The following is a 16,141-nucleotide window of genomic DNA, read 5'->3' as shown; positions in this document are numbered from 1 at the left end:
CGCTGTCTTCAGACACACCAGAAGAGGGCATCGGATCCCATTACAGATGGTTGTGAGCCACCATGTGGTTGCTGGGAATTGAACTCATGACCTCTGGAAGAGCAGTCAGTGCTCTTAACCGCTGAGCCATCTCTCCAGCCCTTTTCTTTATATTTTTGACACAGAGGCCTACTCTGCCTAGACTGACCACAAACTCTCAACAATCCTCCTGCCTCAGCCTCTCAAATGCTGAGATGCAGGAGAAGACACCGCATCCGTTCCTTCTGGGTCTCAGGGTGGTGTAAACCACCTAAGTAAATAGCTACACGTTTGAGAGCGAAGAGGTTGCTAAGCAGCCTGCAGTGCGTCCCTGGAGACCAAGGCCCAGCATGGTCAGACCCAAGACCCCACTTACCCAGAGCCGCTACGATGAGGAAGAAAGAGGCAGCTACTAGGAAGGCCACATCAGGCTTTGTGTAGGACAGCAGCTTCTGCAGCGTGGCCCCTGATGCCTGCTCAGCAGGGGCCCCACCCTCACCGTGGAAGCCCTCGTTCCCCGGCTCCAGGGCCTCCGCGTCCGGCCGCACGGTGGCCAGCAGCCCCCACAGCAGGAAGGAGGCAGCCAGCGAGATGTAGGTCCATACGAAGAGCGCCCAGAACCATGGGTCCCGGATGGGCCTGCGCACCTCTGAGAAGAGTAGCAGTTTGGCCATGGCATAGATGCCCACAAAGAGGCACACGAGGGTGATGACGAGCCACGAGGCCCGCAGGCGCCGTGGCCCCAGAGCGCTGTTCTTGGCCACACCGATGGTAGCCCCCAGCAGCAGGCAGCTTCGGTACAGGCAGGCAGCCCAGAGGTCCAGCACCGAGTCGAAGATGTTAAAGTGTCGGATGTCCTCCAGCAGGCTGCGATCCAGGTGGCTGAAGGCATAGATGGCCGTGGTCACGCCGACGTCCATGCTCACGAAGGCCAGCGTCACCACTACCGCCTTCCACAGCCTCATCCTGCTGGCTGGCGGCCGGCGGGTGACAGGGGCAGGCTTTGGCTCACCGGGGCAAGGCCATCACTGACAGCCGGGTAAGGCCACACCTGCGGGGCAACAGAAAGCATCAGGGCGAGGGGTTCAGCTGTGTTCCTAGGGCTGCACCACCCCGAGAGAGCCTAGGAGTTATAGTGATTTCCTGCGATGTTGGAGGTTCTTCTCGTGCAAGGAATGCTTGACATCTGCTGTAGGCTTGACCCTGTTCCTTGTGTTTGGGATTTAGCAATGAACAAAAATTGAGCCAGGTGTGGTGACTTAGGCCTCCAATCCCCACACTCCACTCCAGAAACTGAAGGAAGCAGGGAGGGCTGTGCCAAGTTTGAGTTTGAGGTTAGACTGGGCTACAGAGAGAGAGACAGACACTACACACACACACACACACACACACACACACACACACACACACACACACACACACACACAACACACACGGTCTAGGGAAAATGAATGGCTCAATGGGCAGAGAACTCGCTGTGTGAGCATGGGGATTTGAGTCAAACCTCCAGAACCCACAAATGCCGGACAGAATGAACTCGTCTATGACTCCCAGGGGGTAGGGTATGTGTGTCAGAGTCAGGTGGATCCTGGAGTTCACTGACCAGCCAGAATCAGTGAGCTCCAAGTTCAGTGAGAGACCCTGTCTCAAAACAGAAGACGGAGGACTAGAGAGACGGCTCACCGTTACAAGCAGTTGTTAACTCTTGGGCTCATAGAGGACCCAGCATCCACATCAGGTGGCCCCAACCACCTGTACTCCCCACTCCCTGGGACCTGATGCCCTGCCCTCTGGACGCCACAGGCTGCTGCATGCACGTAGTACACACGAACTCATGCAGGCACATACACATACCCATAAATAAAAACAATCATTTTCAGGAGGTGGAGAGCAATGGAGAGATAGCGGGCATCCACCTCTGAGGCTCACTCGTGTGCACGCACGCAGATACACATGAACACGCTTGGGTGTGCACACGGACAACAAAGAGAAACAAGAAACGGTGAAAACAGACCACAAGATCCCTGCCCCTGTGAAGATGGCCTCCTGTAGAGGAGGGAGATTTAAAAGGGACTGACGGGGCCGGACAAACAGCTCAGTGGTTAAGGCCAGCTGCTTTCCCAAAGGACCCAGCTTTGATTCCCAGCACCCACGTGGTAACTAAAAACCATCTATAATGGCAATTCCAGAGGCTCCAACATCCTCCTGTGGCCTCCTTGGGCACGGAATGCATGTGGTATACACACATACATTTGGCAAAATACTCATCCACATAAAATAAAAATAAATCTTAAAAGACAGAGATGGCTGGCCCTGAATGCTAAGAAGGAAGCCTGCGAAAGGAGGGGGGTAAATGGGAGGAAACACAGGCACAAGACTCGGAAGAGGTGAGGGGGAGCGAGGCTTGGTGGCTTGAGGCTTGGAATTCTAGCTACTGAGGAAGGCAGGAGGCTGGCAAGTTCAGGGCTAGCCTGGGCAACCTAGTGAGACCCGGTGTCAAATTTAAGTATACAGTGTAGGCTTAACTCAGGGGCAGAATGCTTGCCTATGTGTGAGTGAGGCCCTGGGTTTAATGTCTAACAGACACAGAGAGAGAGAGAGAGAGACAGACAGACAGACAGACAGACAGACAGACAGACAGACAGACAGACAGGAAAGAATCAGCCCCATGGATACACTGGGAAAGCATTTTGGACAGGTGGAAGAGAAGGCTGGGCCCTGAGGGAAGGCTGTATCCTTTCTCGTTGAGGAGGGCAAGGAGGACTCAGGCACTGGGAAGGATCACATGGAGGACTTTGCCACCACCGAGGAGGTGATGCTCAGATTAGCAGAGCTCAACAGAGTCTTCTGGAGTCTGGCCATTGGAGGCTTCACTGTCTCAGTTGCACGGGGTGGCAGTGAAGTCTGGTGACCAGATATCAGGCCTGGCACGGCAACTGCTGCTGATAGCAACGGTGAACAGTGTATCTCAACTCACCTTTCACACTCTCGGGCGCCATAGCAACCCAGAGACCTTTGGTTCTGCTTGGAAGTTTCCAGCCTTCAGATCCAGCCTGGGTTGGCCCTCACACCTAGCTCTAGACCTAGTTTATTTTTTTCTTGGTTTTTGCTGTCCACTCCACCGATGTTCCCACATGGGATCCCCGAGGACTCACTAGGGCCTAGGAGAGCCCAGAGCTTGAGGGACACAAGGTGTGGATCTTGGGGCTGGGGGTGGAGTTTGTCTAGGGTAGGTGTAGGACCTGGCTGGGGCTGACCCTGAGAACTGACTGTGTCCTGATCAGATCTCCCTCGGAGGAAGCAATGGTGTCCTATCAGTAAAATGGGCAACGCTCCGAGCCCTGTGTGTGTGTGTGGGGGGGGTGGCAGCACTGAGTGACAGGACCCTCAGTCCTGAGGGACACCTTTCCCGTTGCTCTGGAGGCCACACCGTGGGGACTGACTTTGAACTGTAGAGGGATCTAACCTTTTACATGAGGTCAGTTTGTCTGCAGCTTCATTGACACCTGGAGAAACCGTGGCACTGGAAGACAAAGTCACCTGCTCCATTCACTCGGCCAACATGGCCCAAACCTAAAGAGACCCTGTGTGAAGGACTCCGCCGGCACCAGCGTCCTCTACCTGTGCACACTGCACGTCTGGCGACTAATACCTGCATCGCGTGCCTATGGAATGAGCCAGGCCCTGCACCACCTGCTTTCGTGTGTTAGCTCTTCCTCAAGATGTCGCTGTGAGGTCTGCACTGCCATCATCTCTGTGAAAATGAGGCCTAGAGGAGACTTTACCCAACAGCCCACAGCTGGTGAATAGCAGAGTGGTTAGTGTCACTTCTGAGTACAACAAACACTGACAGGACGTGCTCCTTTAAGAAAAACAGTCGACGTTGCTCAGACAGAGGTGACAACAGTGGGAGCGTGGCACCGTGAGATGCCCATGGAATATATTCTAAATTGTACAGTATAGACACTCGAGGCACAGAGAGGACAAAAGACCTGCTCCATGTCACACAGCTAGGTCGAGCTCCAAAGTCTGTGCTCCGTGCCTGTTTACCTGATGACGGTCTCTTCCAGGTGGACGGGCCCCCTGATGCTGCTAAGAAAGGATCTGAGGTGCAGAGATGGCATGGAGGGCCCAAGCCTCAGAGGGGGTTGTTTTATTTTATTTTTTTGTCATCCCAGCACTGCCGGGCAGATTGGAGTGTGTGACAGACATAGCTTGATTAGTCAGCATCTGCCTTTCCAAAGGGAGCCGGGGCCAAGTGGGGTCAGGGCAGAGAGGAGTGAGACAGGCAGTCTCCCTTCCCTGGCCTTCCTCAGTCCCTGCTAGGTCCGAGCTGCCAATGCAGCTCCTGGGCTCAGTCTGCTGCAATGCAGACGCCTCAGGGAGTATGAGTGGGTGAGCTCCACTCGGAGCCCAAGAAGGGAAGCTCCTGGCCTAGCGCCACCCCAGGCCTCCTGCCAAGCAAGTGCTGGCTTCACCAGGCCTGCCAGGCACCCGACTACTGCCTTCCTGGGGTGGGCACCAGGGGTCTATGGCCCCTAGGAAGGGGCCAAGGCTCAGGAGTGAGACAGAAAGATCAGCCGGAAATGGGGAGCTAGCCTGAGGGCCAGGAGCTAACCAGCCTCCGTCCTTTTGACTGTCAGTCTTGGGGAGATCTCTTCCTGACACCCCAACAGCCCAAGTAGCCAGGTGCCCACACCTAGGGGTCCCCAAGTGCTCATGTCCTCTGGAAAGATCACTCCAGATGCTAACATCGGAGGCTAATTGAAACACTTTTGCAGGTGACAAAAATGAAGCTGGGAAGGGAGGTAGAGAGGCTTGTCTAGGGGTCTAGGGGTCATCCAAGGCAGAGTACCCATAGTCCCTAGGTGCCCTGCCTCCCAGGAGCTGCCTTCATCTACTGCAAGTTTCCATGGATCAGAAGCCAACTCAGGTCAGGGCAGGTTTTAATCCTGGGGCGAGGGTGGGATGGCAGGTTACTCTTGTTAAATAAACTACTGAGCAGAGCACAGTGGGAAGGCCACAGTCGCACAGTCAGGCTAGAAGCTGAGGACAAAAAGGCTGCTAAGGGACCACATTCCTAGCCTCCATGTGCCCGGACTCTGAGGACGCACAGCTAGGTGGAATTGGAGGACAAATTGTGGGCACACAGGTGATACGCGTGGCCCACGAGACAAGGGCAAGATGGTGGCCAGAGGAAGCACAGGCTTTGCTCAGGGGCCAAAAGGATCCAGGAAGACAAGGCAAGTTGCCTTCGCCCAAATGCTAAGACAAGGCACACGACTGGCAAGTGACCCCTGCCCCACTGGGTTGTGTTTTGTATTGGTGCTGGGGGTGGAACTCGGGACCTTGGTCATACTAGGTAAGAACTCTCCCGCTGAGCTACATCCCAACCACAGGGGGGCTTTGAGAAGGCTTTTTTTTATTCTTGGAGGAGGTAGAGCTTGGAGTACCTACAACTGTCCACTGTAAGTAAGGGTAGTTGGGGACAAGCAGGAGAGAAGTTCCTGTCATTACTACCCATCTTGGGTCTTCTCTGGTGCCTGTACCTCCCAGCTCTGTGACCCAGAGCCCTGAGAGGCTCACAAGTCACCATGCCAATTACAGCTCGAGGGAAACCCCACATTTTACCCTCTGTTGGAGGAGGAGGAGGAGGAGGAGGAGGAGGAAGAGGAGGAGGAGGTAGAGGAGGAGGAGGAGGAGGGGGAGGAAAGGTGTGCTCAGTCTAATCAGGAACTGCAGAAAAAGGTCCTGCCTGCCTCGGGTGGCTCAAGTAGCTTCCATTCACCCCTCGGCAGGCTTGTCATTCCCAGGGCCCAGCCCTGGAGAGGCCGGTCGCTGCTGCTCTCAGCTGGCACTGACTGCCTTGTTGCTGTGGGGGGGTCTCTGGAGAACATGACACACCCAGGCTGGGTCCACATGGCTCCAACCTGACTCCCGCCCTTACTCGGGCCACCACATCCCACTGCTGTGACTGGCACTCCGTCGGGCGACCCCAGGTGGCCTCAGGGAACCTGGTGGCAAACCGAGGCAGTCCTGACACCTGTCCCCATGCCATCTGCAGCAGGGGCATGGAGGCCACCCATCTCCAGGGGGTGGGGCGGAGGGCAGGGAAGTGTCAGCCACGCTTGCTGCTATCTCAATTAACTCAGGCGAGCGAGGAGGAGCCTCCTGGGATCGCACAGGCCCGCTTGATGGCAGGGAAGGCTTGCCTCAGGCCAGGCCTGGCGTTCGCAGCCCTCAGAGGTCGCCACCGGCTCCATACCCGGCCACAGGCCTCCAGGGTCTCCTCCAAACGCTCCCCGCAAGGTACCTACAGACCGCGTCGCAGAAGGGTCAAAAAAAAAAAAAAAACAGCCGAATTCCCGTTGCGAGCTCCGCAGAGCTGGGGGCGGCCCTTACCTGCCACCTGCCACCAGGTGAGTCGTCAGAAGGTGACGCGCCGTGCCCGGGACGCAGAGACACAGGATCCTGCCTCTCACTGAGCCCGCGCTGAGCACCGCTCTGCTCGGAGCCGGCGCTGCGCCGCTACAAGGTCGGAGCCTAGCCCAGCTGCCCGCTGACAGGCGGGCGGCGCCGGGGGCGGAGTTTCACCGGAGTAGGCGGGACATCCTGGGTAGGGCGGGGCCTCTGAGAAGGAGCCGGCGAGGCCTCCTGGATGGGCGGGGCTTCAGGGAAAGTGGGAGGGACATCCTAGGTAGGGAGGAGCCTTGGGGGGGGGGAAAGCGGAGAGAGGCGGAGTCTTCAGTAAAAGGCCTCGGGTAAAATGGGCTGAAAGAACTTCCCTAGTGGGGCGGAGCTTCAGGGGAAGTAGGCGGGATATCCTGGGGGTGAGAATACAGCCTCGAGGACGGGGCGGAGCTTCCGGGGCAAGATGCCGGAGGAACCTCCCTGGTGAGATGGAGCCTGAGATGTAGGTGGGACATTCAAGGTGGGAGGATCTTTAGGAGTAGGCGGATCCTCTAGAATGGGGTGGAGCTTCTGTGGCAAGGGGTTGTAGGCGTTTCTAGGGCGGAGCGAACCCGGGACCGTCTGAGCCCAGAGCTTCAGCATCTTCAACAAACCCAGCTCCTACCTGGCTCTAGGTCCTGAGTGCTAGATGCTCTGCACCTGGACCAGGCCTGTGCACATACTCAGGGGACACAAATACTCCCTTAACGGGTTTTTTTCCTTGAAGGCGCAGCCTGCTAGCCCTGGAGGATGTGGTGGGGTTATAATGACCCTCATTCGTTTACTCATCCATCCAATAAGTCTTTATCCAGCACCTACTGGACACCCTAGGCCATTCTAAGCATTTGAGAGCTGGGCATAGCTTTATGCGTCTGTAAGCCTGGGTACTGGGGAGGCTAAAGGAGGAGGATCATTTGAACTGGGGAGTTCAGGGCCAGGCTGGGCAACAAAGACCTTGTCACAAGAGGCGGGGGGAGGGAGAGGGCAGGACCCAATCAAGATCTCTGCCCTTCGGGAAGGACAGTCTAAATATGGAACCAAATACCAAATAAGAGGTATATTTATTGTACATATTAGAAGGAAGAATATTCTGTGAGGGATAATTAAGTTTATGGACAGTGCTGTGAGGTAGAAATTTATGGTTTCTTTAGAAAGTCAGTTGTGTTGGATGGCATTTTGTTGGTGCAAAGGTGTGAAGGAACGTTTCACTGAAGTAGACAAGATGAAAAGATGTTTTGGTAGAGTAAACACGTAAAAGGACACGTGATGATTCTTCATTAATGATACTCATGTATTGGTTCGCCTTACATAACACAGTTGAGCTGGTTTGTTGTGACTCTATAGAGAGAAACACACCGTAAATCTTCGGGTGGTGTTCTGGTGGCTTTTTGCCATTTTTGCAGACTTGGGCCGATTGGCAGAGTGATGTCAGCTGACACAGACTCGTGTAGAATTTTGTTAAGACAGACTCACGTACTGAGAAAAGACACACAGTGAGACAAGACGTTTGAAGGAAGTAGACATAGGACTCAATGAACAGTGACGGGAACTTGCTTGCAGGGCTAGTTTTGCAACGCACCATGGGTCTCGAATCTTTGCTTCACTTCGTTGAGAGAGGCACGGCAAAGAACTTCTCTGGACGTCCCTGTTGGTGCTGGTCACTCCTTGCTGACTTGTGCCGACTTGGCTGAGGCCTGACTGTTTCTGCCAGGTGGTTCCATCACTGCTGATTCGTGTTTGTTATCCTGACTCGAGAAAATTAGACTCCTGATACATTCATAAGTATTTGCAAATGGATCCTGTGACCTGAGCTGCAGGTTTCCTGACAATGCAGATGAGATTTGCTCCAAAGAACAATTTCTAAACGGGTCCACTTCCCCCGTATCCTATAACCTTTCTTTCCCACTACCTCTGGTGGGCGGTGTGCTAAAAGGGAGATGAAAACATTTAAAACCCTTATTAAAGGCAGAATTTTTTTAAAAAATCAAATCAACGGTAGTTTTTTAAGTGTGACACAAACTACAGTTGTCTGACAGCTTCAGTTAAGAAGCTGCCTCCATTAGATTGTCCTACGGCAAGCCTGTGGGAACATTCTCTTGACTGGTGACTGATGTGGGAGGTCAGCCCATGTGCCATGTGATCCTGGAGGCTGTAAGAAAAGCAGGCTGGGGGTTGGGGATTTAGCTCAGTGGTAGAGTGCTTACCTAGGAAGCGCAAGGCCCTGGGTTCGGTCCCCAGCTCCGAAAAAAAAAAAGTTTAAAATTCCCTACCAAATGGAGAAGCTCTTCAAGACACAAGGAGCTTGACAAAACAGGTTTTTCTAAAGGGAGCTGAGACAGTCCTCCCTACAGGGAAGCTTGTTGATCTCAGAAAGGAAACAACTCAAATTGCTAAGGAAGTTCCTGAAGCCGATCAGATCTACTATGCCCTCCCCCCATCCCAACTCAATATATAGGCAATAAAGAGCGCTGAGAGTTACTCTCAGACCAGTGAGCCGTGTAGAAGAGGATGAGACCAGTGGAGCTGCCTGCAAAGCATGCTCCAACCTGCTGCATTGCCTGTGAGCTGTGTGACAAATCCCAAATTCCCCGCTTTGAGAGCTATTACCCATGCTTGGGTGTGCTTAAGTGATGTGGCCGTCTTCTGAATCATTTCTGCTTCTGTAGGTAACCCCCAATACAACTCACTGGCCCACCAAGCTGGATGTTGGTGGTGCCTGTATTTTGGCTCCCTATCTGGGTGAGCACACTTCCCCAGGAATGGTGGCACACAGAAGTGGCACACAGTTAACACTAATGGGAGCAGGGCTGAATCACTTTTGGGAAAGCTGAGATGACAATGAACCTTGAGACATCTAATAGCATTGAAAAATATAAGCGAGAACTGTCAGAGCTGTGGAGATGCTCAGTGGGGCATTTCCAAACCTGAAGTTGAGCTCAGTCTTTGGGATTCATGGTGATAAGACAGAACCAACTTCATGACCACACACACACACACACACACACACACACACACACATACACACACACACAGGAAATCACACACACAGGAAATCACACACACACACATACACACACACACAGGAAATCACACACATATACACATAACACACACACAGGAAATCACACACACAAGCATACAGGAAATCACACACACATATACACACACATACACACACAGAGGAAATCACACACACACACAGAGGAAATCACACACATATACACATACACACACACAGGAAATCACACACACACACAGAGGAAATCACACACACATATACACATACACACACACAGGAAATCACACACACACAGAGGAAATCACACACACAGTAAATCACACACACATATACACATACACACACAGAGGAAATCACACACACAGAGGAAATCACACACACACACACAGGAAATCACACACACATATACACATACACACACAGAGGAAATCTCTCTCACACACACACACAGAGGAAATCACACGCATATACACACAGGAAATCACACGCATATACACACACACAGGAAATCACACACATATACACACACACAGGAAATCATACACATGTACACACACAGGAAATCACACATACACACACACACAGGAAATCACACACATACACACACACCCATAAAGTAAGTAAACATTCAGTAAAGAGAAGCTGTAAGAGTGATGGTGGGGGCACGTGGGTTTGGCTGTGTGTGTCTACACAGGGGCTTCCCTTCTGCATCTCGAGCTTGCAACTCCTCTTACAGGCTGTCCCTACATAGCTTGTTCCCTCTGCCAGGGGCAGGTTTCTAAAACCTGTACCCTTTTCCATAGTCTGTCATTATAGTGAGATACTTCGTTTTTGGAGACAGGGTTTCTCTGGCTGTCCTTGAACTCACTCTGTAGACCAGGCTCCCTCAAACTCTCAGAGCTCCGCTTGCCTCTGCCTCCAGAGTCCTGGACTAAAGCTATGTGCCACCAACCCGGAAAACTCGTGAGGTTCCTTTTTAGCATTCTGTCCACTCAGCCCCTGGGGTGAAAAGCCACCACCTCCAGTGTAGTTCCAGAGACAGACAGACTCAGGTGACCATGGACCAGAACCAGGTGAGTGACGGCTAGTGGGTCATCTCTGGGGGTGAGAGATGTTTCACTGATTGTAGTGGCAGTCGCACAATTCAGCAAACCTGTAAAAAAGCAACCCTTACTCAATTTCCCTGTAAACAAGTGAGTTCTACCATGCACGGTGTGTATCTCGATAAAGTGGCTACTGAAAGGGGAAACAGGGTTCCTCAGCGGTTAAGAGTCCCGGCTGTGGGGTTGGGGATTTAGCTCAGTGGTAGAGTGCTTGCCTAGCAAGTGCAAGGCCCTGGGTTCGGTCCCCAGCTCCGAAAAAAAGAAAAAAAAAAAAAAAAAAAAAAAAAAGAGTCCCGGCTGCTCTTCTGAGGAGTCAGGCTCCGTTCGCTGCACCCAATGGCTGGCTGCTCACAACTCTCTGGAAGTCCAGTTCCTGGGGACCTGATGCCTTGTTGTGGTCTCCATGGGGCTGCACACAGTGGTACTCAGCTATGCACACCATAAACACACTTATACACATAAAATAAAACATCTTTTTTAAAGTGGGAGACTACTGTGGTTATTTTACAACCCAGGCATGCGTTCAGAGAGGAAAAGTTAGCCCTTCTTGTTGGGAATTCTAGGATGGAATGTCTCTCTAAAACGGATTAAAAAAATAGGTAGCCCCAAAGACTTGACATTTTTAAAACATGACCTCCCCACCTTCACTGGACTTGGGCAGGAACTGGAAATTCTACTGTGGATAGCAGGGGTCCACGGAACCAAGAACGGGCTTAGAACACTCCCCCACACCCCAGAATCCAGAGACTAGGGCCTCCCATTCTCCCCTCTGCCACAGAGGACCCCTGAAACCTCTTAGAGTGGGGGTGAGGGGGCTGGAGGCGTCACCTGTCAGGTCAGCCCAGGTGTGTCGCATGTCACGCACAGTGTATCTTCTGGGCCCTCTTTTCTCTTGTTCAATCTCCACTCCTGCACAGATTTCTCCAGCTCCTTTTGCTTCTGTTTCTCTTCTGTCCATCTGTCTGTCTGGTTGTCATTTTACGGTTAGGACCTTGCTCATGGAGGCCACGCCTCATCTCTCCCCTCATCTTTCTGTTATCTGTCATTCTTATCCCTCCTCTTTTTATTTGAGAGAGAGAGACAGAGACAGAGACAGAGAGAGAGACAGAGACAGAGACAGAGACAGAGAGAGAGACAGAGACAGAGACAGAGACAGAGACAGAGAGAGATGTGTACCTAAGTGCAGTGCCCAAGGAGGCCAAAGAGAGTATTAGAGTCACACGTGGTTGGGAGCTGTCTGATGTGGTTGCTGGGAACTTCAGTTCTTTGCAGGAGGAGTCAGTGCTCTTAATCCCAGAGCCATCTTTCCAGCTCCATTTTTTTTTAAAATCTATCTACCTGTCTATCTATCACTCTATCTATTTATCTATTTACTTATTTATTTCAGTTTCACAGACAAGCCCCGCCCCTCTCCCTGGTTGTACTGGAACTTGCTCTGTAGACCAGGCTGGCCTTGAACTCGGACCTCCAACCTGCTTCTGCCTCCCTCCCAAGTGACTGTGCCGCACACATGGCCTTACTCTTTAGTTTCATGAGCATGGGTGTTTTGCCTGCATCTATGTCTGTGCTCCTCTTGCAGGCCTGATGCCTGCAAAGGCCAGACGATCCCCCTGGAAGCAGAGTTACAGATAGCTGTGAGCCACCATGTAGGTGCTGCTGGGAACCAAACTCGGATGCTGTGGGAGAGCGGCTGGTGCTCTGTCAGCCATCTCTCCAGCCGCATCGTTTTACTACTGAGTTATAACCTTGCATAACTTTAACAACCTCTAGGCTCTGGGGGCCACTGGTTCCCCTCTCAGCTACTTTCCTCACCTCCATATTTCCAAGGTCTCTTTAATACTCAATCTTCATCATCTGCCACCCTACTTCTTCCCACTCCCAGTCTCGTTCATTAAAATCAGAGAGTCCTCCACGGTGCTTGGCTGTTTATCCTTCAACAGTTATTGAAGGCAGAGAAGCCTCTGGGGTTAAATGGTCGGGGTGACATTTGCTAATGGCTGTCGTTGCTCCCTGAGTTAATCCAGTCAGAGAATCCAAGAGAGCTTACACCAGGCACCCTGAGCTCCCGGAGGGAGCAAATGTTCTCTAGACCATGGACTCAACACATCCAAGTTACACGTGAATGCCGCGTACACTTCAAGGGAAAGCATATAGCTGACAAAAGAAATAAAGAAAGAAATACACAAAAAATAAAATAACGAACTAATGCCATGTGTGTGAATTCCCACACAGGGAGGTAAGAAACAGGAGGCAGCAAGACAATGTTAAGTCCTCCAAAACCAAACAGCAGGACTAATCCTAGGGCAATGGCATCTAGCAAGAGCGAGTTATAGGATATCCCAGACAGAGAACTCAAAATAATGATAAAGATGTTCAAAGACGGATACAGGGGGCAATGGATGATAGGAAAGAAAAATTCTACAAGGAGAGACCAAGGCCAAAACTCTGAAATGCTAGGGGGCAACCTACGTAGGAAATCTCAGCAGCAGAGCAGTTAAGGAGGTGAGAGCTCCTGAATTTGAAGACAGTGGAGAAGCATAGCAATCCAACAAGGATAAAACTAAAATAATAATAAGGTACCAGTGAGAATCTAACATGTGTGCCATACTCCAAAAAGACTAAATATACGGGTTACAGGCATAGAAGAAAGAATCTTGTTCAAAAAGCACATAAAAACATTGTCAAAGGGCTGGAGAGATGGCTCAGTGGTTAAGAGCACTGAACTGCTCTTCCCGAGGTCCTGAGTTCAAATCCCAGCAACCACATGGTGGCTCACAACCGTCTGTAACGGGATCTGATGCCCTCTTCTGGTGTGTCTCAAGACAGCCACGGTATACTTATATAATGAATAAAATAAATCTTTAAAAAAATTGTCAAAATAATCACAACAGTTTCCCTGAGTTGGGAAAATCTCCCAGGGATAGACACCAGGCAGACAGGACCAGAAAAGAACCTCCCCTTAGCATCCTGAAATCAAACGCCACACATAGAGAACAAAGAAACTATATTGAAAACATGAAGTAGGAAACATCAGGTCACATCACAATGACGGGCCATTGGACTGTTTCTCTGAAACTTCGAAAGCCTGAAGGGCTGCTTGGAATGGTGTATTTCAAGTTCTGAACAACAAAATTATTTGTTCTTGTAACTTTAGTTTTTATAAAGCCTACTTTAAGGCTTTATTCTCTCCCTTGTAGCCCACTACCCACCAGGGGTAGTGGAAAAGAAAGGGTATAGGGGGTACAGGGTTGGGGAGGGGAAGGGAAGTGGACCTGTTTAGAAAGGTTCTTTGGAGCAACTCCCCTCTGTGTTGTATGGAAATCGGCAGTCCGGTTTATATGTTAGCAGCGGCAGCTCGATCCACTCACAAACACGTCACGGCTATGTCAGCAGTTCATTCAGTTCAGTAGAGCTGGGGTAGCAAACACCAGTCAGCATTGATGGCGATACCTAGCGGAGAAGCCAGGCCTCAGCCGAACTGGCAGAGTCAGCAGGAGGGACCAGGAAGGAAGTCAGCAAGAGTTCTGGGCTGTGGCTCTCTCTCAGCGAAATGAAAATCAACGAAGACACGGAAGCAAGCATTCAGCTATGTAAACAAGCCAAGCTCAGCCTCCATCACTGTTTGGTCCTCCAAACATCTCGTGTCCTCCACGGGTCTTGCCTCAGCAAGCATTACTCTGCTAATCAACCGGAGTCCAGGGAAGGGACGAGAAGCCACAACACACCAGCAGAGGTTTTTCGGTGCATTTCTCTCTATGGCGTCTTGACAAAGGCAGCTGGACTACACATGTAAGGCGGACCAATACATGCGTGTGGTTAGCAAAGAATCCTTCATCACGTATCCTTTCACATGCTTGCTTTAGCAGAACATCCTCCCTCCTGCTTCAAGGAAAGGTTCCTTCACGAATCCATGCCTTAGTCTTTCACCTGTGTCCACTTTGGGGAAACGTTCCTTCATGTGCCTGCTTTAACAAAACAACCTTTCGCTTGCATCTGCTTCTGGAAAACACTCCCTCGCCTGTGTGCCCTGACAGAATATCCTCACACAACCGACCTTCCAAAGAACCCTTAAGTTTCCACTTCACGCCATGGAAGGAAAAATAAGAAACTTGTTGTGATTAAAAAGAAACTAAACGACCAAAACCACTAAGCCAATTCTGCAGAAGACGCTTGAAGGAATTTTCAGAACGGAAAGGAAAATCATTTAAATCCGTCCAGAAGGCCCCAGGAAAGAAGAAACCATATGGAATACTATGCAAGAGAAGAAAAGGCCCCCACACGGAGACACAACAAAATCCACCGACACACTCTCCGATAATAACCAGAATACCGTGCTCGCTTCGGCAGCACATATACTAAAATTGGAACGATACAGAGATTAGCATGGCCCCTGCGCAAGGATGACACGCAAATTCGTGAAGCGTTCCATATTTAAAAAAAAATAACCAGAATACCAATTCCCCAATTAAAAGACACAGGTCGGGGTTGGGGATTTAGCTCAGTGGTAGAGCGCTTGCCTAGCAAGCGCAAGGCCCTGGGTTCAGTCCCCAGCTCCGAAAAAAAGAAAAAAGAAGAAGAAGAAGGAAAAAAAAAAAAAAAGACACAGGTCAGTAGGCTGGATACCCTCCATGGCGTCATCACTTGGCGAGTACGGTGGCTGTAATGCCCACATGCTGGACAAGATGCATTCGCTGGTCCGACTGTCGTGGGGCTAACCCACCACTTTCTAATTGAATTTGAGGCTTGATCCTCAGAAGGGGATTCCTATCTGGTAGTGTCTTAGAGTTTCTGTCGCCGCGATGAAATACCGTGACCAAGAGCAAATTGTGGAGAAAAGGGTTTATTTCACTTGCGCATCCAGGTAGCAGAGAGCACCGCTGAGGAAAGCCAGGGCAAGAACTCAAGTAAGGCAGGGACCTGGTGGGAGGAGCTAATGCACAGGGCGGAGAAATGCTGATGACCTCACCGGTGCCACGACCCCGCTCATCCTGCCTTCTTATAGCTTGCAGGGCCACCAGCGCAGGGGTGGCGCCACCCCTAGTGTACTGTGCTCCCGCCACATCAATCACTCGTTAAGGAAATGCCCTATAGGCATACCTCCGCGCCCAATTTCTCGACTGAGGCTTCCATTTTTCTCAACGGACTCTCCCTCCTCCAAGATGCCTCTAGCTTGTGTCAAGTTGACATTAAAAAACCAGCCAGCACAGAATGTAAACCTGACCCCAAGCCTGCGTGGCTCAGGAAGTACAGGCCCTAGTGAGGAACCGACTGTCGTTTTGCTGGATAACAGGACAAGCTGCGGTGTCTAAATATCCGCGCTTCTACACCTAGATTAGCGCGGCTCTTCGCCTTGCTGGGGAAGGTTCTCGCTGGAGTAAGCAGTGGAGTCTCACAACGGGACAGGCGCTGAGGATAAAGTGACTACCAAGTGCCCACCCCTAAATGGGACGTCCTTATCAACCTTGCCACTGAGGCTCAAGGAGAATCATAGAAGAGGGCAAAAGGAATGACCCCCTGGAGGACAGGGAGGAGTGTGGTGAGTCCCCTGGAC

The 16,141-nt window shown here is 51.4% G+C and overlaps 1 protein-coding gene and 1 non-coding gene across 3 annotated transcripts in view; one reads left to right on the top strand and one right to left on the bottom strand.

The window, feature by feature from the left end:
• Abcb9 (ATP binding cassette subfamily B member 9) overlaps positions 1-6,563 on the bottom strand; it is a 31,988-nt gene extending 25,425 nt beyond the window's left edge. The window contains 2 exon segments of one of the 2 annotated variants that reach the window (NM_022238.3): positions 395-1,069; positions 6,421-6,563. In NM_022238.3, the coding sequence (NP_071574.1) occupies positions 395-983 (589 nt within the window). In that variant the 5' untranslated portion in view covers positions 984-1,069; positions 6,421-6,563. 2 annotated transcript variants of the gene reach the window in all.
• An 8,358-nt stretch (positions 6,564-14,921) lies between these two features.
• On the top strand, positions 14,922-15,025 carry LOC120096094 (U6 spliceosomal RNA). The gene has a single exon (XR_015634988.1). It is a non-coding gene; the product is annotated as a U6 spliceosomal RNA (small nuclear RNA).
• The last annotated feature ends 1,116 nt before the right edge of the window (positions 15,026-16,141 follow it).

The sequence above is a fragment of the Rattus norvegicus genome, chromosome 12 (genome assembly GCF_021556685.1).
Source record: "Rattus norvegicus strain SHRSP/BbbUtx chromosome 12, alternate assembly SHRSP_T2T, whole genome shotgun sequence".
Classification (NCBI taxonomy): domain Eukaryota; kingdom Metazoa; phylum Chordata; class Mammalia; order Rodentia; family Muridae; genus Rattus; species Rattus norvegicus.
The sequence above is the reverse complement of the archived record's forward strand: the minus strand, read 5'-3'. Positions and strand labels throughout refer to the sequence as shown.